Here is a 25,332-nt window from a genome sequence, read left to right on the forward strand (position 1 = left end):
GATACACGTCGTATGCCTCTTTTCACGCAAAGCGCGCTGCGGCCAAAGATAAGAGGTATACAACGTGTATCAAGACAGTGCAGATGTCACTTGCATCTTAAGTTTCCCTACCAGATTCTTATCGAGAGTAGGGGCCGACCTCTATTTTACCTCTCATATCACGCCCACTAAATACATTCGGTACACTTCTTTCAGGAAAAACCAGCCAGGGTAACTTCATTATATCCTGAACAGATTGTTTGGTATGACTGTATTGGATTTTCAGATATAATCTTTATCATCAGTTACTGTTCTGCAGTAAACTTCTTCAATCAATTTTTATTGTATATTGGAAACTTCAGATTGTTTGTATATTTGGAGTCTATAGAATTTCTATGGATTTTTTAAGGAATTTTTATTGAGTTTTTATAGAATTTTTAATATATCAGGGAATTTCATTTTCATAAACCTGATTTTTAAATTTGTTAGGCTGTTGAGTTTCATACTGCGATTTCTGTTAGAAAACCTGCTAACCCTTCTTGGATATCTGCTTGTTAGGTGCATCTGCCTTATTTAGTCACGTTATATTTTACAGTTTTTATCTCCTGTTTTCTGAACAGTTTCTTGTTCCACCCCCGTCTAAGGCAAAGATGCACACTCTCGTTAATTTAAGTATCTTTTACAGCTGTGCATAAGGGTTAAATTTAAATTATTTAACCTTTTGGTGCTGTATAAAAATAACATTAATTTATTATTATTATTATTAACTAAAAATAATGTGATACAAGAGACTTTCAAGTTTTAACCAGTCTCCCTCTGTGTTAGTGCTTCAAGGATTAACAGCTATCTGCATGAGGCAGATGATTAAGCATAGCCGGAGTGTGCATTTCACTTGCTGTCTTAACAATGACACACATTTACTTTGGTATAATCATGATCCTGGTGCGCTGACGAGCACAGCTTGAAAAGAACAGGACCAGCTATTGCGCTATTACAGCCAGGATCCCCCCATTTCTTACTATCCACCTCATCTCCTATATAGTCAAACTGTTTATTTAATTTCAAAACACAATTTTATAGAGGGTGGAGCTTATTTTAAAATTGCGTCAGTGCTTACATTACAATTAACACTACATAACAGGAAGTAAACATGCAACATCAATGGAGCCTCTAATTATCAAGTCATTATTTGGTTGTTTTTACTATGAAACTTCAGCAGAGAGCACTTGCAGTAGTTGTACTGATCGCCATAGTGTGGATTTGCTTATCAGTATTTAAGGTTAGTCAGTAATTGTAGTTTTAATCCAACATTGACAATGACAAGAAAGATGCAGATACAAACATTGGGTTTTATGATCAACATAATATTTTGAATTTAAATGTCTATCAAGTATGACTCTATTTTTCAGGTACACATTGATATTGAGATCGTAGGTGATGAGAAAGATCATGAAAAACTGCATAAAAAGGAAAGAAGTTCAAATTTAGTGAGTTCCTCGTTATAAATTCAATAAAAAGTATTATCTAAAATAACAGTAACCTACTATTTTAAATGAAACCAGCAATTGTTTCTTAACAATTTCATCTTGGTATTTGGTTCAGAGATTGAAACCAACGATTTTTCAGAGTCCAGCAAAGAACAAGCAACCACCACCACCCAGATTCAACAGACCCGTCAAGGACGACAACCCTAATGAACTTGTACCCCCTTTCATTGTTAGTTTTTGTGCTGTTTTATGATTACTGTGTTCTTCAATTGCTTTAATATTTAATAGTTGCTCTGTTTAAAGGAGGAGTAAACTTATTTTAATTTTTGTAAACTTATTTTAATTTTTGTATGACAGCTCACATTCTGCAGTCATTTGAACGTTTAAACTATCTTCTGTTTATTTTATCACCTCATTCGCAATGAATCATAAAATAAGTAATCACTCCATTACTCCATTTTAGTGATGTAATATGAATTATGATAACTGTTTGTTGAATAATGGTGTTTATTCCTGGCAGAAGATCTTTCCGAATACTTAAATGTATACTGATTGTATTGACATTAACTAACCTTATATTGTATTATTTTATAAAATCTTAGAGTAGTAATATTTTCCTTTTTGTAGGGTAAAAGAAACCTGGCACCTATCTACGTGCCATGGTCAGATTACGAGAGTCCATACAGAAAAGAAAAAGAAGATGAGCTTCACGAAACATACAGATTTAATAAATATTTAAGTGACAGACTTCCTATGAACAGGTATGATTTTATCACAGTTATAATGATTATCAGCTTATAGATAATAAATTTAATTGCTTTATCATGTAAAAATCATTTTACTTACCATCATATAATGACCTATTATAATCACCTTGGAGATAACTTCTTGGCTTCAGTCAATGGAGTCAACTGCCGTCTAAGATCTACTGTCTAAGATCTACCGTCTAAGAGCTCTATCACCACGCAACAAGGCCACGGGTCATCCAAGTCACGTGCGAGTGGAAAACATAAAAACAGTAATAACTGCACTACCGGTAATGATGGCACAGGAATACAGGGGAGAGAGAGTGAGAGAGAGAGAGAGAGAGAGAGAGAGAGAGAGAGAGAGAGAGAGAGAGAGAGAGAGAGAGAGAGAGAGAGAGAGAGAGAGAGAGAGAGAGAGAGAGAGAGAGAGAGAGAGAGAGAGAGAGAGAGAGAGAGAGAGAGAGACAGAGAGACACAGAGAGAGAGAGACACACAGAGAGAGAGAGAGAGAGAGAGAGAGAGAGAGAGAGAGAGAGAGAGAGAGAGAGAGAGAGAGAGAGAGAGAGAGAGAGAGAGAGAGAGAGAGAGAGAGAGAGAGAGAGAGAGAGAGAGAGAGAGAGAGAGAGAGAGAGAGAGAGAGAGAGAGAGAGAGAGAGAGAGAGAGAGAGAGAGAGAGAGAGAGAGAGAGAGAGAGAGAGAGAGAGAGAGAGAGAGAGAGAGAGAGAGAGAGAGAGAGAGAGAGAGAGAGAGAGAGAGAGAGAGAGAGAGAGAGTGAGAGAGAGTGAGAGTGCTGCTATCGCATGACTTAAATTATGGACTCGGGGCTACGTCTACATCACCCAGTGCAGCTGTCACATTGCATTCCTAAATCCTAATGAGTAACCAGGTCTGATCTATTGGGTCCCTCGCATAATGTCAGGTGTCAACAAATTACAGAGTATCGGAGGGACAAGCAATGAACTGGGATTGTTTAAGTAGGTGATGACAAACTAGAAGAAACCTAAATGTTGCATGTCCCTTAACAATGGGGGTATCCTCGTAATAGAGCCTTTGTAGGGTTAGCCGGGAACAGTTGTATGGTGGGAATAGGCTATGAGCTCGAGTCATTATGTGGGAACGTGAGAGTTAAATGTTGGGTTAATGAAGCCATGTTCTGTTGCCAGGGTATTGAACACGTTGTTAACGATATATATATATATAATAGTGAATTATGGAAACTATTGCGGATAATCAGATCTAGATGGTGATGATGTTTCAACTTGTTTCCCTTGTCAGTAGCCATATCGCTGTGCTGTGAGAATGAGGGATATTTAAACCCATAAAAAGTGTGTCTAACAGCTCTAACAGCGTGTCGGGTGTGTTGAACTGGGATGTAACCTGTAAAAATCATGTGTACAGAAATATTATTATCCTTGATATTTATCAATGTGTGTGACACAACGTGAGCTTGTGTCAAATTGAATTGAGTCTCAGAAAAACTCTGTTTTGGCTCAAGTCTGTTTTCAGGCTTCGGTGCAAATTATCCCCTAAATTATCTCGTGTGCTTAATTTCACTGAAATAACAGAGAAATAACAGTATTATATTGATTCTTTAGGTACCAACAATCAACATATCATTAAATAGTTACCATATCAGTTAAACATTGTAATAAAATCTCTTTAACAAACCGGAGAAGATTTCAATTTAATAAAGATTTACTTTCAGTTTATGAGTGAAATTAGGCAGGCTCAGCGTTGTTAAATGATTAGCTATCTGTTGCTTACAACTTCAGTATATTAACAACCCATGGCCCTCTACAGAGACGTGGAGGACACTAGACCTGGGTCGTGCTCGTTACAAAGGTTTCCCAAGAACTTGGGAACTGTGTCGGTAGTGTTGATCTACTATAATGAAGCCGTGTCCGTTGTGTTCAGGACTATTTACAGTGTGATAAACAGGTCGCCAAGGAGGCTGCTGCATGAGTTTGTGCTTTACGATGATGGCAGTGTGTGGGGTGAGTTAATCACTTGCTTAATTGATCATTTAATCACTTGCTTAATTGATCACTTAATCACTTGCTTAATTGATCATTTAATCAGTTAATGAGTTTATTGTATCATTACTTTATTGTTATTTACTTATTATTATTATTTGAACTTGATACGTCATAGTAATGTGGAATATTCGAGTGAAGGCTCATTTTGGATCTTGGTATATTGCGTGGATCATAATTTATTTCTGCTGTTCAGCGCGGCGGATACGTTAAATTACAAATTCAATCCGGCCCAAAAATTACACGTAACTGGTGAACTGAACCTTCTTTTTTGTGTACTACAACTCTCAACACTGTTATAAAAATGAAGCTTGTTGAAGAACCAATAAAAAACAAAAAAAACCGAACACGGAACACAAAAACATTCCGTTGCTTGCACTCGTTATATACAAATCCCTAAAAACTCTCAAGCTTAGATATATATGAACCAGGCTCCAAAGGATCTGAAATGAAACAAACGAATATTAAAGATTGTCTGTGTCGTTAGTTAAAGGCAAGGTAGTACGTGATAGTCCGTCATTGTTTGTGGTGACTGGAGAGAGTGAAGCCGTCAAATTACTCGGTTATAAATATATTAATAATATATTAATAATATTACTGGATACAGGTAGATACTAGCTGTATTTGTGTAGAGTGTAGCTGTGTGTACTGTGTATGTAATTACGATGCGTGTTACCTGACTTTAGTGTGAAATCTACAAGTCAGTATTGATGGTATGCAGCTGCCAGTGCAGTGGCGGACTTGAGTCAAAAGCGGGTCGCCTCGAGATACATCGTTTTCATGTGTACATGACTACCATCAGTGTGTATGTAATACCAGCCAGAGAGAGAGAGAGAGAGAGAGAGAGAGAGAGATGCATACTAAATACCCCATGTTGAAAGATAGTTGGGGGGGGGGGGTCCAACCCGATGTCCGATATGAGGGTTGATGAGGCCAAAATCGGAATCGGAAAAATCGGAAAAATCGGAAAATTGAGAAATTAACAGAATCGATCTCTAAAACCTCTCAGAAGTGATATAATTCAACCAGAACCCCTCCATATGCTATATTGTTATGAGAAAACGAACCAATTGGACATTCCAATAGTATGTTTTATGTGTTTTTCCACTGCAGGGGCGCTAGTATACTCACTACTAGTTGGAGTTGTCATGTACTCCCAGACCCGAGTGCTTTGGCCTTTTGACGTGAGATCGATTGTTTCTGCTCATTAATTTTATCCCTGTTACTTGTTATTATGTATTAGTACAACACTAGGTACCGGGTTATATTTTGTGGTCCGGTCTTTAAACATACCATAATATCACTAGTACACTGCACCTTGGCCTTAAATGTATAGTCAAGTACATTTGTATCGTAACACATGCTTGGCTGGGGGATCATGTTTTGTGTCCGTTCGGTACCCTATATTTTCAAAACGGACAAAAAGTAGGGCGAACAAAAACGGACAAAAACAGACAAAAACAGACAAAACATTTACATGTCCTCCTCCTCCTCCCTGGTCTTCCTCCTCCTTCTCATCAGTCCTCCTCCTCCTCCTAAGTCTTCCTTCTCCTCCTGAGTCCTTCTCCTCCTCAGTTCTCTTCAGTCCTCTTCCTGACTCCTCGTCCTCGTCCTCGTCCTTCTCCTCAGTCCTCCTCACCCTGCTCCTCAGTCCCCTCCTCCTCCTCAGTCCTACTCCCAGTCCTCCTCTTTCTCCTTCTCCTCCTCCTCCTCCTCATTTCTCCTACTCATCCTCCTCCTCCTTCTCCTCCCCATCAGTCCTCCTGAGTCCTCCTCATAGTCGTCCTCCTCCTCCTGAGTCCTCCTCCTCATCCTCCTCCACCTCCTGAGTCCTCCTTCTGAGTCCTCCTCCTCATCCTCCTCCTCAGTCATCCTCCTCTTCCTCCTCAGTCCTCCCCAGTCCTCCTCCTCCTCATCCTCCTCCTTCTCCTCCTCATCAGTCCTCATCCTTTGTCCTCCTCATAATCGTCCTCGTCCTCATCCTCATCCTTAGTCCTCCTTATTCTCCTCCTCGGTCCTCCCCCAGTCCTCCTCCTCATTCTCCTCCTTCTCCTCCTAGCCTCATCCTCCTCCTCCTTCTCCGCTTTCTTCTTCTCCTAATCAGTCCTCCTCCTCCTCGTCCTTAGTCCTCGTCCTCGTCCTCCTCAGTCTTCCTCCTCAGTCCTCCTCCTCATCATCCTCCTCCTCCTCCTCAACAGTCCTCCTCCTCCTCCTCAGTCTCCTCCTCCTCATCGTCCTCCTCAGTCCTCCTCCTCCTTCTCCTCATCAGTCCTCATCCTCAGTCCTACACTAGTCGTCCTCGTCCTTAGTCCTCGTCCTCGTCCTCTTCCTCCTCCTGAGTCCTCCTCCTCCTCATCAGTCCTCCTCCTCCTCTTCAGTCCTCCTCCTGAGTCCTCCTGAGTCCTCCTCCACCTTCTGAGTCCTCCTCCTGAGTCATCCTCCTCCTCCTCAATCTTCTCCTTATCCTCCTCCTCCTCCTCATCATTATCCTCCTCCTTCTCCTCCTCCTTTTCCTCTTCCTTCTCCTCCTAATCAGTCCTCTTCTTTAGCCCTCGTTATCATCCTCCTAGTCCTCGTCCTTAGTCCTCGTCCTCATCCTCCTCAGTCTTCCTCCTCAGTCCTGCTCCTCCTTCTCCTCCTCCTCAGTCCTCTTCCTCCTCAGCCTCCTCCTGATCCTCCTCTTTAGTCCTCTTCCTCCTCCTCAGTCCTACTCCTCAGTCCTCCTCCTCATCCTCCTCCTCCTCCTCCTCCTCATCCTCATCCTCATCCTCATCCTCCTCATCCTCCTCAGTCCTCCTCGTCAGTCCTTCTCCTCCTCGTCAGTCCTCCTCCTCCTCTTCAGTCCTCCTTCTCCTTCTCCTCATTCTCCTCCTACTCATAAGTCATCCTCCTCCTCAGTCCTCCCCAAGTCCTCCTCTTCCTCAGTCCTCCCCTCCTCCTCCTCAGTCCTCCTTCTCCTTCTTCTCCTCCTACTCCTAAGTCCTCCTCCTCCTCCTCCTTCTCCTCCTTCTCCTCCTTCTCATCCTCAGTCCTCCTCCTCATCATCCTCCTCAGTCCTCCCTCAGTCCTCCTCCTCCTCAGTCCTCCCTAAGTCCTCCTCTTATCTTCCTCAGTCCTCCCCCAGTCCTCCTTCTCCTCTTCATCATCAGTCCTCCTCCTCAGTCCTCGTCCTCGTCCTTCTCCTTCTTATCAGTCCTCCTCCTCAGTCTTCCTCCTCGTCCTCGCTCTCGTCCTCCTCCTCAGTCCTCCTCGTCCTTAGTCCTCCTCCTCCTCACCAATGAGCTGCTCCTCTTCCTCAGTCCTCCCTCTCCTCTTCAGTCCTCCTCCTCCTCAGCCCTCCTCCTCCTCCTCAGTCCTCCTCGGTCCTTCTCCTCCTCCTCAGTCCTCCCCAGTCCTCCTCTTTCTCCTCAGTCTTCCTCCTTCTCCTCCTCCTCCTCCTCAGTTCTCCTCCTCACCCTCCTCCTCTTTCTCCTCTTCCTTCTCCTCCTAATCAGTCCTCCTCCTCAGTCGTCCTCCTCCTCGTCCTTAGTCATCGTCCTCATCCTCATCGTCCTTAATCCTCGTCCTCATCCTCCCAGTCCTTGTCCTTAGTCCTCGTCCTCATCCTCCTAGTCCTCGACTTGGTCCTCCTCTGTCCTCCTCAGTCCTCCTTCTCCTCAGTCCACAGTCCTCCTCCTCAGTCCTCTTCCTCCTCCTCAGTCCTCCCCCAGTCCTCCTTCTCCTCCTCGTCATCCTCAGTCCTCCTCCTCCTTCTTATCAGTCCTCCTCCTCAGTCCTCGTCCTCGCTCTCGTACTCGTCCTCAGTCCTCGTCGTCCTTAGCCCTCGCGTTCTCTTAGTCCTCCTCCTCCCCGTCCTCAGTCCTCCTCTTGAAATGGGTAGCACGGTCAATGGTCATTAACCGTGCTACCCATTTCTGCAGATAGCCTGTTACAAATTGTGGAGACAATTTAAATCAAAAGTTACTAAAGCGTTCTCTATTTGTTACGATTGTTATTACCAACCGTACCTCTTTCAATTGTGGACCGGGGTGGATGTTTCTGTCAAACAAGAGTTGATACGACAGTGTGTTTTTTTTCGGACGAAACGATTCTTGTTTGGAACTAGAAACCATTTTGGGGTTCTGGGACCACCACCAATCGATTTCTTGTCATATTTAAGTACAGAAATAGCTACCTATATCGCCTAGAAACCTCAGAGGAAAGATTTAAATTTTCCCGATTTTTCCGATATGAGGGTTGATGAGGCCAAAATCGGGATCGGAATGATCGGAAATGATCGGGTTGGACCCCCCCCATAGTTAGCATTTCCTCTGAGAGGATCGTTCTTTGAACTTTCAACTTTTCAACATGATGACGTGTAATCGTCTGAGTGGGTGATAAAATAACTAATTGACAATTAATTAACTAATTGACTTTGCACAGACTTAGATAATATAAACTCATCGGGATTCGGAGATAATATTAGTTCAGTTATTGTAGTGTCTTGTGAGAGAGTAGGGTATTAGTTGCAACAACCACTGTTCACAGTTCATAAAGGTTATTATGATAGACATGCCCGCTCGTATGATGTGAGACTTGAGAGTCATGCTATCCTTGTTATCAAGTACGAGTTTATCAGACCTCTACCGAAAAAATGTATCTATAAAATGGTAAAACCAAGATGAAAATTTCAACTATTACCCCAATTATTTAATATCATAATTTAAAATTTACATTGAACGATATCAGAAAATTATAACAAAAATAATTAAATTTAAAATTGTATTACAATTTACTGATATAATTATAATAACCAACTATACCAGATCTTGAAGATAATTTCTAAGTGATAGCTAATTATCTGCATCTCATCAGATGCTGCAACTTAGAGTCAACACAAGTTTCGGTAGTCTGAATTGTCCAACTTTAAGTTCCATATGAGGCCGACTACAGAGACATAAAATATAATGTGCTCTAAAAACTCTCTTATACACTATACAGGTGTTCTTGATTATACGGTTATAAACAATACGGTTATAAAATTATAAACAATAAACATCTGTTAATTAATTATGAAAGAGCTATTTTTACTATTTAGCTCTAATTTTTTTTGTAAATCGATTTACTAAGAAAATGGTCGCTAAATATAGCTTATTGCTCCTTCAGGAATTAATCTACAGATGTTTGAAATCGTACCAATGTTTTGTGATCACTCTGTAAAATAAATGGAATGAACCCCGAATATCCTACAAAACAGATATTCTGCAAAAATTATTCAGGGGTGCATAATATTAAACATTTCAAAAATTTTGATAACCTTCAGAAACCGTCGTCGTAATTTGGATTCCTTGACTTCTTCTTCTGCAAAACATATCATATTTACAGCAACAACATAAAATACCGTAGATCGCTATTACCATTGGTACGAATGCTATTGCAATTCCAATAGTTATACCATCATCACCCGATCTATAATAGCTACAGTGTGCTGTTCCATTGTTAGAATAGTCCGAGCAATAGTAAATACCAATACAGTTAATTCCATCTCCAGATTTCCCAGCTTTACACTCAGGAATTCCATCGTCAGTAGTGGAACAATGTTTGTATGACTGATCACAGGTTATGTAAGTCTGTTTGAAAGGACCTCTGCCTTGACACTTCTGATTATAGCAGTCGTAGCAGATTGCAGTTGTTAGAAGATTAGCAATACTTATAACAACAAAGTTGAGTTTCATTGTTACTCTGAAGAAATAGTAGAGTTTTAGGAATTTCATATTTTTATTTTAAAAGCCTCGAAAGATGGTAATGCAACTTTTGATTTATTAAACAATTCAAAACTTATTCAAATGAAGATGTACAATGTACATTTTACAATTATTGTACATGAGTTGAATTGAATAAACTGCAGACTAATATAATATACTTCAAAACAAAAGGGTAAATATTTGGTCGAAATAAACAATTTTTGGTCGGAATAATACAAAATAGAAAGCCGTAACTGTTCAGCAAAAGAAAAGCAATGAAATAAGCAGGCATAAAATATGTTGATAAGAAAGTAATTTGATACCCAAATTTAGTTTCAACTCTGAAAATAGAAAAGGTATTATTTGTATTTATAACGTCGGTTATGAGGGCAGCTATAAGCTATGGATGAGGATTCGCCTAACAAATGGGAAAATGTGATCACACTGTTCAATATCCACTCGTTTATATATAATTATATAATAATTTTATTCACATAAATCGCACGTATCAGCTTCTATCTTGTTGATATAAATTCACACGGGACATTTCGGTCAAAACTGTCATGGAGCATTTTGATTTATTGAACAACAAAAACTTGCGTTTCATCCAGAAATTTCACCATATATTTGTACAGAGTACGAGATGAGCTGTTAACGTGATATTTATTTCACCGTGTCACACCAGACACATTAAAACCAATTCAACATGTCTTGTTAAACTCCACCTAAAGATGAGGAACAATATGCAGGCAAACCTATCTGTACACCCTGTACAATGAACCTGTCCGTATTGTCAAGTTATTCGCAATTGTATAATTTACCGGTATCTCAGCTAATTTGCTCGCCATGTAAACCGTTCATATTGCATGTAAACTCTACAAGAATTCTATTCCCTAGGGCAATAATCTAATTAAAACACAGCAGTGGGGGTTACTGGTATGGGCGTGCTCCGGCAAATGGTTAAGTTGATTGCAGCTCGATATATTGTCGTTATTCTGGACGCTACATTCTTCAGATCTCGTAGCATAAATTTGGCGGACCCTTTCAACACTCAGCTATTTATCCAGTAACATTAATTAGCTAGCCGATTTATAGCCGAGTGCTGCTTGCTGAGGACATCAAATTCTTTACAGTAATTGAGGAGTGCCCCTTATAGGTTTATTCATACTCTAGTTGATATATCGCTATCAATGTTATGTATTATAATAATATGTATTATGATGTACAGTGTTTATATATCTTGATTTACCAACTAACCAAAGGATATGATTAATTTGATCATATTGGTATCATCTGCGTATAAGATAAGCATTAACTTTAAGCATTTATCATATCTTTAATAGCCGAACGATAGAGCATTGTTTGTTTCCTCACTCAACATATTTCAGAGGAGAGTATCGGACCGATGAAGGCGGAAGCGGAGAAAGTGTTAGATGTACCGATACGTTACGTCCGCAACACTACACGTGGGGGCCTGATGCGCGCACGAACCTCCGCTGCAAACTTCGCCTCCGGAGATATCCTCATCTATCTAGACAGTCATTGTGAGGTGAGTTGTTGTGGTAATTGGGGGGGGGGGGGGGGGGGTGTTGGGGTAGTTAGGGGGAAATAGTACTGATGTGATAGTTGTTGTGGGGAGGCGTTAACTGGTGTTAATTGTTTACAATTTGTGTTTGCAGCGTCGCTTGTTCTGTGATATTATAACTCGTCTACCTTGGTATCTGTATTAAAGTGGTGAATTCTTCAGAGGAACATTTTAAAAGAAAAATGTTAAATCTATCTTGAGCGTTACTCAGCACTGTTTCCTTCACTTAATTTTAATATTGTAAAGTAGCTTGTTAGCACAGGAAACACCTTAATTGGTACTCACAATTCTCTCAACACTGCATTCGCTGTACTACTACTACTGCAATATTACTACTACTACTACTACTATTGTAGTACTACTACTACTGCATTGTTCTTCAACATTATATCGTAGTGAGAAATATGGAAATAAATAATTGATATTAGTAGTGATTTTAAAAAGTAAATTTTATAACAGTTGCTATGAGTGGTTATACTAGCGGCGGATTCAAGAAGGATGTTTCCGTTGTGTCTACGTCCGCGTCATTTAATTTTATGTGATTTCCCCCCCTTTTTTAGGGCATATTATTACGACAATTTTGAACTGCGATGAAATCCATCAATTTCTGGATGTGGGTACCGACTGCTGTTACACCCCCAGGTCAATATCATTAAAAATATGTCGTATATTATTATATCTGGGTGAAATATGTCGTATATTATTATATCTGGGTGAAATATGTCGTATATTATTATATCTGGGTGAAATATGTCGTATATTATTATATCTGGGTGAAATATGTAGTGGTTTTTATCACCTGATGGGGCATTTTAGGGCCCCACAAATATGTAATGATATTGACCTACTGTTACAACAAGACATAAATACCAATTTGTTGTAACGAGTGAGCAGTCGGATAATTGGTATTAACAATAGTATTATATATATTATATAGTGCTACTAGTCGAGATCAATTAGTGTCATTAACTGTCATTCTCAGTAATAATCTCAACAATGATATCAGGGTATGAGTATTGCTGAAAGCACAGTGTAAGGCCTACACGGACCGCCTCTAACTAGCCAATGATATCCTGCATTATTAAAGTATTAAGTTCGAGATCATAAATATGTTTCTCAGATCTGCACTGAATATTCAGAGCACTCTCAGATTGTCATGTGTTTACTGTTATCATACAGAAATATATAATAAACTTACTTTTACACTTTACAGCAACGTACTGGCATTATCTCTCCTAAAATTTGTCTAACTTTCTGATATTCTCACGTAAAACTTCTGAAAAGTTGGAAAAGTCCCGCTTCATTCAGATTCCTGAATGTGGGACTTTATTAGCTGTTTACAGCTTCCTAAATGTGGGACTTTATTAGCTGTTTACAGATTCCTAAATGTGGGACTTTATTAGCTGTTTACAGATTCCTAAATGTGGGACTTTATTAGCTGTTTACAGATTCCTAAATGTGGGACTTTATTAGCTGTTTACAGATTCCTAAATGTGGGACTTTATAAGCTGTTTTACAGATTCCTAAATGTGGGACTTTATTAGCTGTTTACAGATTCCTAAATGTGGGACTTTATTAGCTGTTTACAGATTCCTAAATGTGGGACTTTATTAGCTGTTTACAGATTTCTAAATGTGGGACTTTATTAGCTGTTTACTGATTCCTTAATGTGGGACTTTATTAGCTGTTTACAGATTCCTAAATGCGGGACTTTATTAGCTGTTTACATATTTCTAAATGTGGGACTTTATTAGCTGTTTACAGATTCCTAAATGTGGGACTTTATTAGCTGTTTACAGATTCCTAAATGTGGGACTTTATTAGCTGTTTACAGATTCCTAAATGTGGGACTTTATTAGCTGTTTACAGATTCCTAAATGTGGGACTTTATTAGCTGTTTACAGATTCCTAAATGTGGGACTTTATTAGCTGTTTACAGATTCCTAAATGTGGGACTTTATTAGCTGTTTACCGATTCCTTAATGTGGGACTTTATTAGCTGTTTACAGATTTCTAAATGTGGGACTTCATTAGCTGTTTACCGATTCCTTAATGTGGGACTTTATTAGCTGTTTACAGATTCCTAAATGTGGGACTTTATTAGCTGTTTACAGATTCCTAAATGTGGGACTTTATTAGCTGTTTACAGATTCCTAAATGTGGGACTTTATTAGCTGTTTACAGATTCCTAAATGTGGGACTTTATTAGCTGTTTACAGATTCCTAAATGTGGGACTTTATTAGCTGTTTACAGATTCCTAAATGTGGGACTTTATTAGCTGTTTACAGATTCCTAAATGTGGGACTTTATTAGCTGTTTACAGATTCCTAAATGTGGGACTTTATTAGCTGTTTACAGCTGGACACTGGACTGTTCTTCCAAAACGAAGGACTAAAATGTCACCACGTTTCAGTACATAATAGCACTCTCGTGATTAGCATATTTTTGCATATTTTATCATATATTAGCAAATTTTACTATGTATTAGCATATTTCACCACTGGTTTGTTTACTGGATCTTTTTACGCGTACGTGACGTCGTGACACCTGAGTCTTGTAAACATTCCTATTAAAAATTACACCGCAATAAAATACGTATACCCAGGATTTCACCGTGTGATTTAAAGTAAATATTTTCTAAATTATGAACTAGAAGTTGAGGTATTCAGTAGGAATTAGTTCATAGCATGTATTTAAACAGTGGTAGTTATAAGATCATACTTAGGTTACTTGATTACACTTCCTCACCACAATCTCGCAGAGTTACGCCTATTCAATTACTCCTTTGTTGCATTTTAAGTTAGAGCAATGAATGTTATATAGGGTATATATTTCGATAAAATTTTACGGCCAAACCCAGATTTCCTCATGTCCAAGTGACACCAAGCTCAGTAAGTGTACCGATTCATAACGATACTGGAAACTTACTAGGTTGGTTACTAGAATGGTTACTAGGTTACTAGATTAGTAACCCCCCGCTCTTTACACACGTGTTAAGTAAGATGACAGGTAATATATTACCACGGTACTCCGCTCAGTACTGGACTGTGCTAATTCAACATAAACGAGGTGGTGAAAATGTCCTTTAGCCTGTGTTTAGTACAGCGTGTGACTACCTGTAGTATTTTAAACCTGTTTAAACACCCCTCAAGTTTTAACGCAATGTAGATTGTAGGACGTAGGTGGATGTGGTTTGAGGCGGGGATGTGTACGAATGTTTTCTGTAAAGGATTTATGGGTTTATATACATTGGAAACCGTATATTGTGGGCAGATAGTCCTGAAAACTTGAAAAGAATCGAATGTGGTGCACAATCGGCACATTATCAGCACAATCAGCACATTATCAGCACAATACTCTTCCTTTTTAGGACAAGTTAAAGCGCATTGAAATCCCTCCGTCACTGTTGCCGAATGCCGATCTATTATTGGGAGGTATTTATACCGTATAATACTCGCAACAAACTTTACATCGGTTGTAAAATATAAATCTATTATGTAAAATAATTGAGGTTCTCGTGAGGTTAACGTATAATTGTTGCTATTGGTAGATACAGTTATTATAGGCAAACTATTGGTAGATACAGTTATTATATAGGCAAACTATTGGTAGATACAGTTATTATAGGCAAACTATTGGTAGATACAGTTATTATATAGGCAAACTATTGGTAGATACAGTTATTATAGGCAAACTATTGGTATATACAGTTATTATATAGGCAAACTATTGGTAGATACAGTTATTATATAGGCAAACTATTGATAGATACAGTTATTATAGGCAAACTATTGGTAGATACAGTTATTATAGGCAAACTATTGGTATATACATGTACAGTTATTATATAGGCAAACTATTGGTAGATACAGTTATTATAGGCAAACTATTGGTATATACATGTACAGTTATTATAGGCAAACTGTTCCATTATTGCTATTGATAGATAGGCAAACTGTTATATTATAACTTGTCGTAGTAGTTTACAAGAAGTCTAACCTGGCCTAACTTCAGCTTCATTAATTATATACAATGCTTTAGACGGATAATTGCTTGTGAAGACATTAACCCATTTACAAAACCCACTCTTTTGGTAAAGTTTCCACATTGGTACACGTAGTTGTTACCTGATCTAGTAGGGGCTATTTACCCATGATCTACACATTATTTACACACACCACTGTAAGTTACAGGTCCTCATTGAACGTTGGTTTCTGTACACGTATATTAAAGAGGTCACATCGCTGTATCTAATTCTAACTGTTTAGCGAAGGGAAGTGATGTGAGAAATTTTAATTATGAACATACTTAATGGTGGTGGAGCACGTTATTTCTTTTACTTATTAAGATAATATAATGATTTAAAATGTATCAGCTGTATTGTGTATATAATATATATGAAACAAGATAACGGGAATCATGGGACGAGAGGATAGTAATTAGTATGTTATTGTATTATAATGTACTTAGTATAACTTTATCGTACAATGCACCTGCTCTGCCCACTGCACATTAATATCTACAGCTAGAAATTCTGATCTAGAACATTTTACGGTACCCTGAAGTTAGAGACCTGTAGTTAGAGACCTGCAGTTAAAAACCTGCAGTTAGACACCTGCAGTTATAAACCTGCAGTTATAGACTTGCAGTTATAGACCTGCAGTTAGAGACCTGCAGTTATAGACCTGCAGGTTTCTCTCCTCCAATAGAAATCATTATTATCCTCTTCTCCCTACCTAGCATTATGCAGTCCCTCATAATTCACAGCCTTTTATCAATTTAGGGTTGAAACCACAACGTTCTACCCATCAAGTGACAGTGTATGACTTGGGGGCCACAGTTTATGATTATAGCGAATTAGCTATTCAGATGGTAGTACTGTTATACGGGATATTTGTACACACACGTGATGCCCATATAAGGAGTGTACACACACGTGATGCCCATATAAGGAGTGTACACACTTGCTCGCTAAATAACCCCACATAGATTGCTAGTTTCATATCATATTATATCCAAACTGTATGTAGAGTAGATCTTTTGCAGAAGGTTAATAATTGCAATTTTTGGGATCATCTGTGAATAAATTCGTAACAAAAGTTTCTCTTCGGGAATGTGTTGTCCATAGTCTCAGGAAACACCCCAAAAGGTTCAAGTCAGACTGAGACTTCCTAAACCAATTTTCTTCCGTACGCCAACCTTGAAAATCATGACTTGTAGGTCTGTGAGATCTCTGTAGGGATAAAAATGACTGCAATTGCCACATTACGACCGACGTACGAGATTTACAAAGTGATCTGAGAATCACATTACATATAACTACACATCACATATAACCAGGCATTAATAACCATACATTTAGGTTATATTCAAGATGTATAAACCTAGAATTACCCTCATAGAAGGTTTTACAATTACAATATTATAACTTTATAACTTGACAATTTAAGATTCCAACACATAGTGTGTTTAAGTGATTAACGTGACTAAAGTGACTAAATTTCAATCTGTTGACGGATTACGATCCAGCTTGACGGTTGACAAGTTGCCAAGATTCACCCTCTTTTAAAAAACTCAAATGTACAAGTAATTCATGAACAACTTTTAACCTTAACCACAGTTATGAGCATGTCGATCTTATCCCATTGCACACATGTTGAAGTACTCAAATCTCATGGAACGAATAACAGCCGATGGTGCAAAAAGTGTGGTGATAGCCGATAGGTCAACAGTGCGATTCCGCGCCAACCGCACTTTAATATGTTACCTCTGAACAATAATGAACAATAATTAACTTTTTAAAGTTACCCATTTACCAACTCCCCCTTATATTTCAGGTACTACCCGGCTGGTTGGAGCCACTGATAGAGCCTATTTTCAGGGATCCCACCGCAGTTACGTGTCCTGTGATCGACGTAAGTTAACTTGAATTACAGTGTATAATATGTAGTTACTACACTTTGTTTTCTTGGTTAAATTTCTATTGATCCCGTTTGATGCGACAAGGAAAAGGCTCTTATCAGGAAAGGAATTATTCAACGTTTCAATGTGACAACATCGTATTCATGATCTCAAATTATTTCTCAAATTATTTGTTATATATAGTTAGTGTTGAAAGTACTACACTTTGTTATGTACAATTTCGTTACCAACTGGTTTATATTACACTGGAATGCGTTATCTCGGTTGTATCCCGAATTTGGTTACTCCTGCAGGAATGTTAGGAATTTGTATCACATATCTTACTAGATTTGACGCATTTCTCAGAAACTTGCCCGACCAATTAAGTGGTTTATTTAAAAGATTAGAACTCTACAAATCAACAACTTGGTCTAATAAGGCCCTATATCAAAACATCTTTATCAAGATAATATCTGCTGATTTAGTCGCAGTGCACTCTAATATACATGATATCTGAACTGCAACGTAAGGTGACATGAAGCCTATAGTAAGATAGTGCCCAACATCTACAGTATGATAACATGAAGTTGACATGAACCTATCAGTCTTCACTCTCTTATCAGATCATTTACCCGCACACTCAAATACTTGTGTGGTTTCCCAAAAGTTGACGGGAAATTATAACGGGGATTATAAGCGAGCCTGGTCGTGTGCACTTAATTAATCACTTAATTGATCACGTGCACTTAATTAATCACTTAATTGATCATGTGCACTTAATTAATAGCTTTGTGTAGTTGCACTTATTTTATGTTACATTGGTTAACAGTAATACGCTAGTGCTGGCGCAATCATTTTATTAAAATATTAGCTCATTATTTGATTAGCTGATGTAAAGATTGTGTTCAATCATCAATGCTAAGTGTGATGATGGATACCAGGATACCATATCTGTGCTGTAACGTTTTAACTTAAAATTAATTTTTAATTATGATAACAAAGGCAGACGTATATAATAAATGTACCTCATAATATAAATATCTACAGTTTTTGGGAGTTCCAAATAGTTTCTGATTATTCTGATTATAATATAAATTAATGACAAAAACATCCGTTTAATATATTGTAGTCCCGTATATTAGACTTGAAATTAGAAAAGCCCCTCATTCCATCTTGGGAGTAGAAGGAAGAACCAAAATGTTTCTTTATTAGCCTACATTTACAAATAACAACCGCCTTATTATACTTACACTGGACTTATCTGGGTTTTAAAGAAAGTAAATACTAGGGTGGAAGTATTGTGGAAACATTTTAGTTGGAGGTTTAAGACTCGAGTGTACTGATAGTAACACGCTACTTTAGTTCCATGTGTATTTTAATTTGAATAATTTCGTTAGAAACCTAGTGATTAGATTCACATCTAATGAATTTCTCGTATATTATATAGAACTTATATACAACTTACGCCACTGTTGAAAGTGGTGACGCGTACTAAATAACTAAAAGACTATAATCGTAACTAAAACATTTAAGTACGAGTCTCTGTGGTAACGTAATGTTTCGTATACACAGTGCAGTAAAACGAATATAGAGAGAGCTTACGAATTTGGGGATGTTCTGCATTCATGAATAAATTCAAATTTTAGAATAAGAATGTTCCTGTAGTCTTTAGTTGTCGTTCTAGAAGACAAAAGAAAACTGGTGAATATAATAAACTTTTATAACTTGGTCCATTTCATCAAATGGGACTGTTGAGTGTTGATGTTTATCGGCCGTATGGCGGGAAGTACAAAAATGTTTGCACTATAACTAGTTTGTAGCTGGATACATAACTACATAAGCAAGACGTTTTTTGTTGAGCAAATATGTTCACAAAATTTGAATGTTCATGACTCAACCCTAACGAAAATTCCTCTATTTATAGACATCCCCCCACAAAATGACGATATTATAAAACCATCACGTTTTATATATTAAATAAATCTGCTTTGTAACTTATAACTTAAGAATGGTAGACTGGAACAACGCATATAATTTTAAATCTTTCACGTGCAATCGAATTAACGATCGTCAAAATTCTTGCACATAAATTTAGTTTCTTTGTTTGTTGTTTACTTTTCAATTCATTGAATAAAATTTGTCATTTCTCAGACAATCGAATGGGACACAATGGACCTCGTGAGTGGGCGACAGCCAATGTCTGCTATAGGTTAGTTTTTAGAACCATATTAACCAATCAGAGATCAGACTTCAATGTTATTATATTAACCAATAATATTACAACGGGTTGCTATGAGTCAATTATCATTCTTGCACCTACGTCACTGTTTCGTTGATTTACTGCATAAATATTTAGTATTAACCAACCTTCAAAATTTACCATTGACTAACTATTTTCTACGGCAGAATTATAGAATATTGAAGTAATAATCATAACTTAAAGTAATAATCATAACTTAAAGTAAGAATCATAACTTATAGCTAGTTGCATAGTTATCACATACAGGCATGGTATAAACCACACCCAAATGATGTCATCATATCATGACGTCACAACACTAACCATGACGTCACAACACTAACCACCGTCACTTAACCAGGATCGTATAACCTTCTGCTGAACTACAACTGGTACCCTATACCGGAGCAGGAGCAACAGAGGCGACGTGCAGAACACGGTAAAGACTGGGCTATTTCTCCTATCAGGTACTGTCCTATCCGGCTTAGTGATAACAGTTCGCTGGGGGAATTTTACACGGAATGTTGGAATTTTGGAATTTCTTGGTTACTTTTGATAGCAATACCGCTTGACAAGCCAACCGACTTTGAGATGTTTAGTTCTTTGATGAATTAATCAAAAGATATGCTTTTTTCAATTTAAAGTATGTAAAAACTAACTCTAAGAAAAACTCACGATGTATTATACAGGTCGGCAGCGATGGCTGGGGGATTGTTTGCGATAAACAGAAAGTATTTCCACGACTTGGGAGCGTACGATACTAAAATGAACGTTTGGGGCGGAGAAAATACGGAAATCAGTATCAGGTGATTACTAAACTTGTTGCAGCATTCGCATTCCTGTATGGCGTATGCCTGGGTGGGGGTGGGGGGAGGTGCAAGATTGTGGCGTTCTATTGGACTGAGCTATATCAATATCTGTATTTATATAAATGGTCAAATTGCGACTTGCAAGCTAATTTTGTCGATGCGAGCTTTTATTGTCTCTGCCCTTACTTCAAATAAAATACAATATGAATATTGCGCTTGAATCTTCGCCTTCGAAGTTTAATATCTCCGAATTAAAAATGACTTTGGTAATGTATTCCTGTAGCGACATAAGTGCACCACAATCTCAGAGATTGTCTTTGATTTAATAAGCGTGGACTATAAGTTAATTTGGTCCACTTTAATCGCTTGTCTTCTCAGCTATGTAAGCTCATCATGAACAATTCAAGGGTTTTTACTGATGAGTTTGTTGTTTGATTGCACATAAGTGCTGTCGAATCTTGTTCCCAGGGAATGATTAATTTGCAATTTATTCGTATGTGCTCCAAACTTGCTTACTTATTTGATAATAGTTTGCTTGCTGTCCCAGGAAAAATAATCATCCTTGTAGACGCAGTAATTCATTGAAAAATGAAACGAGCATGTCTGTAGCGCGCGAAAACTTTCCGCTTGTTAATATAAAAAGCACACTCCAAGCATTTAGTAATACTACGCATTTTCTGCGCGCGCACGCCGCGCAGATATGTAGCGCGCTAGCAGTCAATTTGCCCAAGTACGCGTGTCAAAATGATCTGTCCTGATCAATTTACCACGAGTCACGACAGATTGCAGGAGTGAAATTTCGTTGTATCCAACTATTGGGATTTTACTGATCGGTTAGTAAATCAGTTGAGAACTGAGATGACATTTATGTTTATAATTTAATTAATTAATTATTTAATTGCAGGATTTGGACGTGTGGTGGAACACTACTCTTTACCCCTTGCTCCAAAGTTGGACATATCTTCAGACATGGATACCCTTATGATTTCATGGTAACTAACGTTAACTAAAACTCTTTGAGCTTTCTAACAAGACAAATATATTCTAAACAACAATTTCCACCACTAATCCAGTTTAAGACAATTCTGTAACATGAACTATTACAGGGCGATCATTTCCAAACTGTACTGTTCAACTATAAACGTGTAGCCAAGGTTTGGATGGATGCAGATGAAGAGTTCTACTATAAACTCCGTCCCATGGCGCGTGAGAAAGATGTTGGAAGTGTTGCTGAAAGGTTAGACGAATTACTTTTAAAATATTGCTATCTCTTTTTGTGCTTGTCTCATTTCAACTTAACTTAAAAGGCCACGTTCCAAACCCCCACCCCACATTTTTATTCGCTAAATCTTACCATTCCTCAGATTGCAACTCAGAAAGGATCTTCAATGCAAGTCTTACGAGTGGTTTATTAACACTATTACCCCCAATCTCGTACTGGAGAAGGATCTTTCTCAATATGGCCAGGTATGAACTCGACACTATTTCTAGTAACGACAGATGATTTCTTGTGATTATTAAGTCGCATGGGAAAACTGTTCACTGATTTTAAGAATACACTCCTACCCACTTCCAAAGGTCTATAAGAATTATCTTTCAGATGAAGAGTGGTTACAAGACAAACTTCTGTATTGATAATCTGGGTAATGAATACAAGGGGCACGGGCTGAGTATAGGAACATACCCCTGCCACCCTGCTGACGGTGCTATTGATAACCAGGTATCAGCGGACCTTTAACTTTCACTTATCAGCTTACTTTCACTTATCAGCTTACTTTCACTTTCACTTATCAGCTTAATTTCACTTATCAGCTTACTTTCACTTTCACTTTCACTTATCAGCTTACTTTCACTTTCCATCAGTTCATTTACGATTTTTAAAGACAGCATCAGACTGAATAAATCTCTACTGCCCCGACACCGCCATAATATTGAAATAATAGTATCGCAGAATAGGATCTGATTTATATTATACATATCATTTATTATTTATTAATCATTATAAATCATCTTCTGTTTCAGTTCATGATGTTAACAAAATCAGGAATATTCCGAACTATTGACAGATGCATGACCATCTCTAGTCGGAATGTACTAGCGATGAGCCACTGCTTCGATTTCAACAAACCTAGCTTTACTTGGGAATATAACGAAAATGTAAGTATAACCCACATTATTCGGTCAAGCTAGCCTCATTAATTAAGTGACTAAAACTGTAGCCCTTCAATTAGGCCTGGATTAGGACTGTAACAGTGAGTAGACAAAAGTTCATTCTCTAAACAGCCATTGATCAAACAGCCCTCCCTAATAATTCAAATCAATCCTTTCACCTCAGGATAAAACATTGAAACATATGAAGAGTGGGAAGTGTTTGGACTACGGTGCCGCAGATATGGCAACCCAAATGACCGTTGTCAGCTGCAACGGCAGCGACAAGCAGCAGTGGACATTCACCTATAATAATTAATTAATTAATTAAATGACTCGATAATTGATTGAACTGATGAATCATCGTCAAGTTAGACGAATTTAACTGAGTTTTAGCAGTTGATTAATTATGTGAATCGTTTTGTTCGCGAGTGATGGTGTAGGATCAAAGGGTTATTTCAGATTTTTAGAATTCGTTTTCGTATGATGTGAAAGTGTTCAGCTGTATATAATTTCAAGTTTTCAGACTCTGACAGTTAAGTTTTGAAGTAATTAATGTTTCCAGTTTAAGTTTCGTGGTTTATAAGTATTTTTCGGTTTAGGCGGATCATTAGGACGGAAATGAAGTTTTAGTCAACTATTGGCAAAACTTGTGCGATTATATACGATTATTTTTTCTCAAAAGATGAATTAAATTTTAACATAAATATTAAATAACAAAGTACAGTCTGCAAAATTCTTGAAATGGGCTGAATTATTATTTCCAGTTGGACGGTTGAACTTGAAAAAATATTTGAACAATAAAAACGCAAAGTCAGTAGCTGCTAATATAGTAATATCTTTATGTTGTTTTAAAATATCAAGTTGATTTAAGCTAACCCGATTAAATGCAATTTATTATTTTCATGCTGAGTAATTAGCAAACATTTGTCTCGCTGGGTGGAACTGCACTGGGTTTTGGACTTTGCATTTAATGATACACCATTATTATGACTAAACAGTTGACGGTACTTTAGTGGATATTTAGCTAGCACATTTTATGCATAACAAATATGAATGATATTTTAATTTATTACTACATTGATAAACCTTTAATTTACTGAGTATCACTATCACCAAGACGTGTTAATGACAATAATAAATGATAGCAATAATTAAAAGGTCAAGTTTGAGGGCTGCTCGTTGAACAATCAGTGTAAAATTTAAAGCACTCTTAATCAATTAATGGTACACTGGTACAGTCGTGTACACCAATCCGATCAAATGTACACTGCAAAATGCATTGTAGTTTTTAATGAAATCTCAAAAACCCAATTTTGACAATTCTTTTTCAGACATTTCGTCCCTTTTAAGACGAGTTTATTAATACTTTGCTCTGGGTCCCGCCTTGACAGCTTTTTGACTTAAGCATTCTGGAATAGTTCCTATATTACCTTGAATTCAGTTCAATCATTGTTTTGATTCGTTATCAAAGACCACAAATGGTTATCATGATGTCCATTTTGAATACCGTAGCTTTAAAGTCAGGCAACAATTCTATAATGCACTAACAATAATGAATAACGACCACAATTTATTGCCGCTGCATCATGAAGCTTCCCAGCTAGACTGGAAAATCAAGTCTAGCTGGGTGAATTAAAACTAAGAAATCATATTTACAGTCAAATGTCAATATCATTTTTATTGAACATCTTTTCAAATGGTTTACGGTACACAGAGGATCACGCAATCGAAGTAGTTAGGGGCCATCTACTTAGGACGTCCGCCAAAATCGCAGATTTTCAGACCTCCCTCTGTCCGGGTGTGTCCGAATTTTCAAAACCACCCCTCCCAACTCCCTCCCCCGAACGTCTAGATTTCCAGATACTCTTAAGAGTATAAATAAAACCATGAACTCAAATTCATTGTTAATCAAATTCAAAGAGTTGAAATAAATGGGACTTTTTCGTTATTTCTGCCAAAATTTCCGGACGTCCGGATTTTCAGAAACCACCCCCTCCCCCTGTCCGGATTTGACTGAAATTCCAAAACCACCCCCCCCCCCCCCCTCCCTATTCGCCGGACGCCCTAAGTAGATGTCCCCTTATATAAAATACTAGAAAGCCCGTGGTCACATGGAGGAAGGTAATAGTATTCTTATCTATCTTTGGTAGTCAAGTTTTTAATTAGCAAGATGTGAACTAAACAGACGTGTCCTGTATGTTGGTCTTTGTATTCTTTGAAGTCTGCAGTCCTTCTAGCTGGATCGATGGAATAATGGACGTTTCAAGTACTTCTTCTGCTGGAGTAGCTTTTAAGATAGAAGCAGCTCTTGGGTTGGGAGCAGCTCTTTGGTTGGGAGCAGCTCTTGGGTTGGGAGTGGCTCTTAGGTTGGCAGCAGCTCTTAGGTTGGCAGCAGCTCTTATGTTGGAAGCAGCTCTTAGGTTGGGAGCAGCTCTTGGGTTGGGAGCAGCTCTTGGGTTGGGAGCAGCTCTTAGGTTGGGAGCAGCTCTTAGGTTGGGTCTTTGTTCTACAGTGGCCGGTCTGACCGAGGACAGGATTTGAATAATCTTCAGTTTTAGAAAGGCTCTAAAACTACGCAGAGTTAGAGCATATATAAAGAAGTTTGCTATTATGTTCAAGTATGTGAGGCTGAGGCAACCAAATAATCCTATAGGTAGGAGATTAATGGAGTACGACAG

The 25,332-nt window shown here is 38.1% G+C and overlaps 4 protein-coding genes across 4 annotated transcripts in view; 2 read left to right on the forward strand and 2 right to left on the reverse strand.

The window, feature by feature from the left end:
* Positions 1 to 17,636, reverse strand: part of LOC134824682 (proteasome activator complex subunit 3-like) — a 54,315-nt gene extending 36,679 nt beyond the window's left edge. The window contains exon 1 of the mRNA XM_063836650.1: positions 17,625 to 17,636. The gene's annotated coding sequence lies outside the window, so the exon portion shown is untranslated. The remainder of the gene's footprint in view (positions 1 to 17,624) is intronic.
* The window catches only part of LOC134824684 (uncharacterized), a 61,549-nt gene extending 43,893 nt beyond the window's left edge, over positions 1 to 17,656 (reverse strand). The window contains exon 1 of the mRNA XM_063836652.1: positions 17,637 to 17,656. The gene's annotated coding sequence lies outside the window, so the exon portion shown is untranslated. The remainder of the gene's footprint in view (positions 1 to 17,636) is intronic.
* Positions 1 to 25,332, forward strand: part of LOC134824674 (Bardet-Biedl syndrome 7 protein homolog) — a 638,888-nt gene that overhangs the window by 527,957 nt on the left and 85,599 nt on the right. The window lies entirely within an intron of this gene.
* On the forward strand, positions 1,121 to 23,713 carry LOC134824678 (polypeptide N-acetylgalactosaminyltransferase 1-like). Its single transcript, XM_063836645.1, has 16 exons — positions 1,121 to 1,258; positions 1,389 to 1,466; positions 1,606 to 1,695; positions 2,094 to 2,227; positions 4,013 to 4,206; positions 11,357 to 11,517; positions 17,392 to 17,469; positions 19,607 to 19,664; positions 20,056 to 20,161; positions 20,384 to 20,500; positions 21,408 to 21,495; positions 21,610 to 21,740; positions 21,868 to 21,970; positions 22,104 to 22,223; positions 22,526 to 22,660; positions 22,839 to 23,713. Exons 1-16 carry the CDS (start codon positions 1,184 to 1,186, stop codon positions 22,968 to 22,970), a joined length of 1,800 nt encoding a protein of 599 aa, XP_063692715.1. The 5' UTR covers positions 1,121 to 1,183; the 3' UTR covers positions 22,971 to 23,713.

The sequence above is a fragment of the Bolinopsis microptera genome, chromosome 13, assembly GCF_026151205.1.
Source record: "Bolinopsis microptera isolate Bmic1 chromosome 13, MBARI_Bmic_1.0, whole genome shotgun sequence".
Lineage (NCBI taxonomy): Eukaryota > Metazoa > Ctenophora > Tentaculata > Lobata > Bolinopsidae > Bolinopsis > Bolinopsis microptera.

What these genes read in the sequence shown, in the direction of transcription:
- LOC134824678 (XM_063836645.1), top strand. Translation starts at nt 1,184, where the DNA reads ATGAAACTTCAGCAGAGAGCACTTGCAGTAGTTGTACTGATCGCCATA. An exon ending in TGGGCTATTTCTCCTATCAG is followed by an intron (nt 20,162 to 20,383) that starts GTACTGTCCTAT and finishes TGTATTATACAG; the next exon opens with GTCGGCAGCGATGGCTGGGG. An exon ending in ATCTTTCTCAATATGGCCAG is followed by an intron (nt 21,971 to 22,103) that starts GTATGAACTCGA and finishes ATTATCTTTCAG; the next exon opens with ATGAAGAGTGGTTACAAGAC.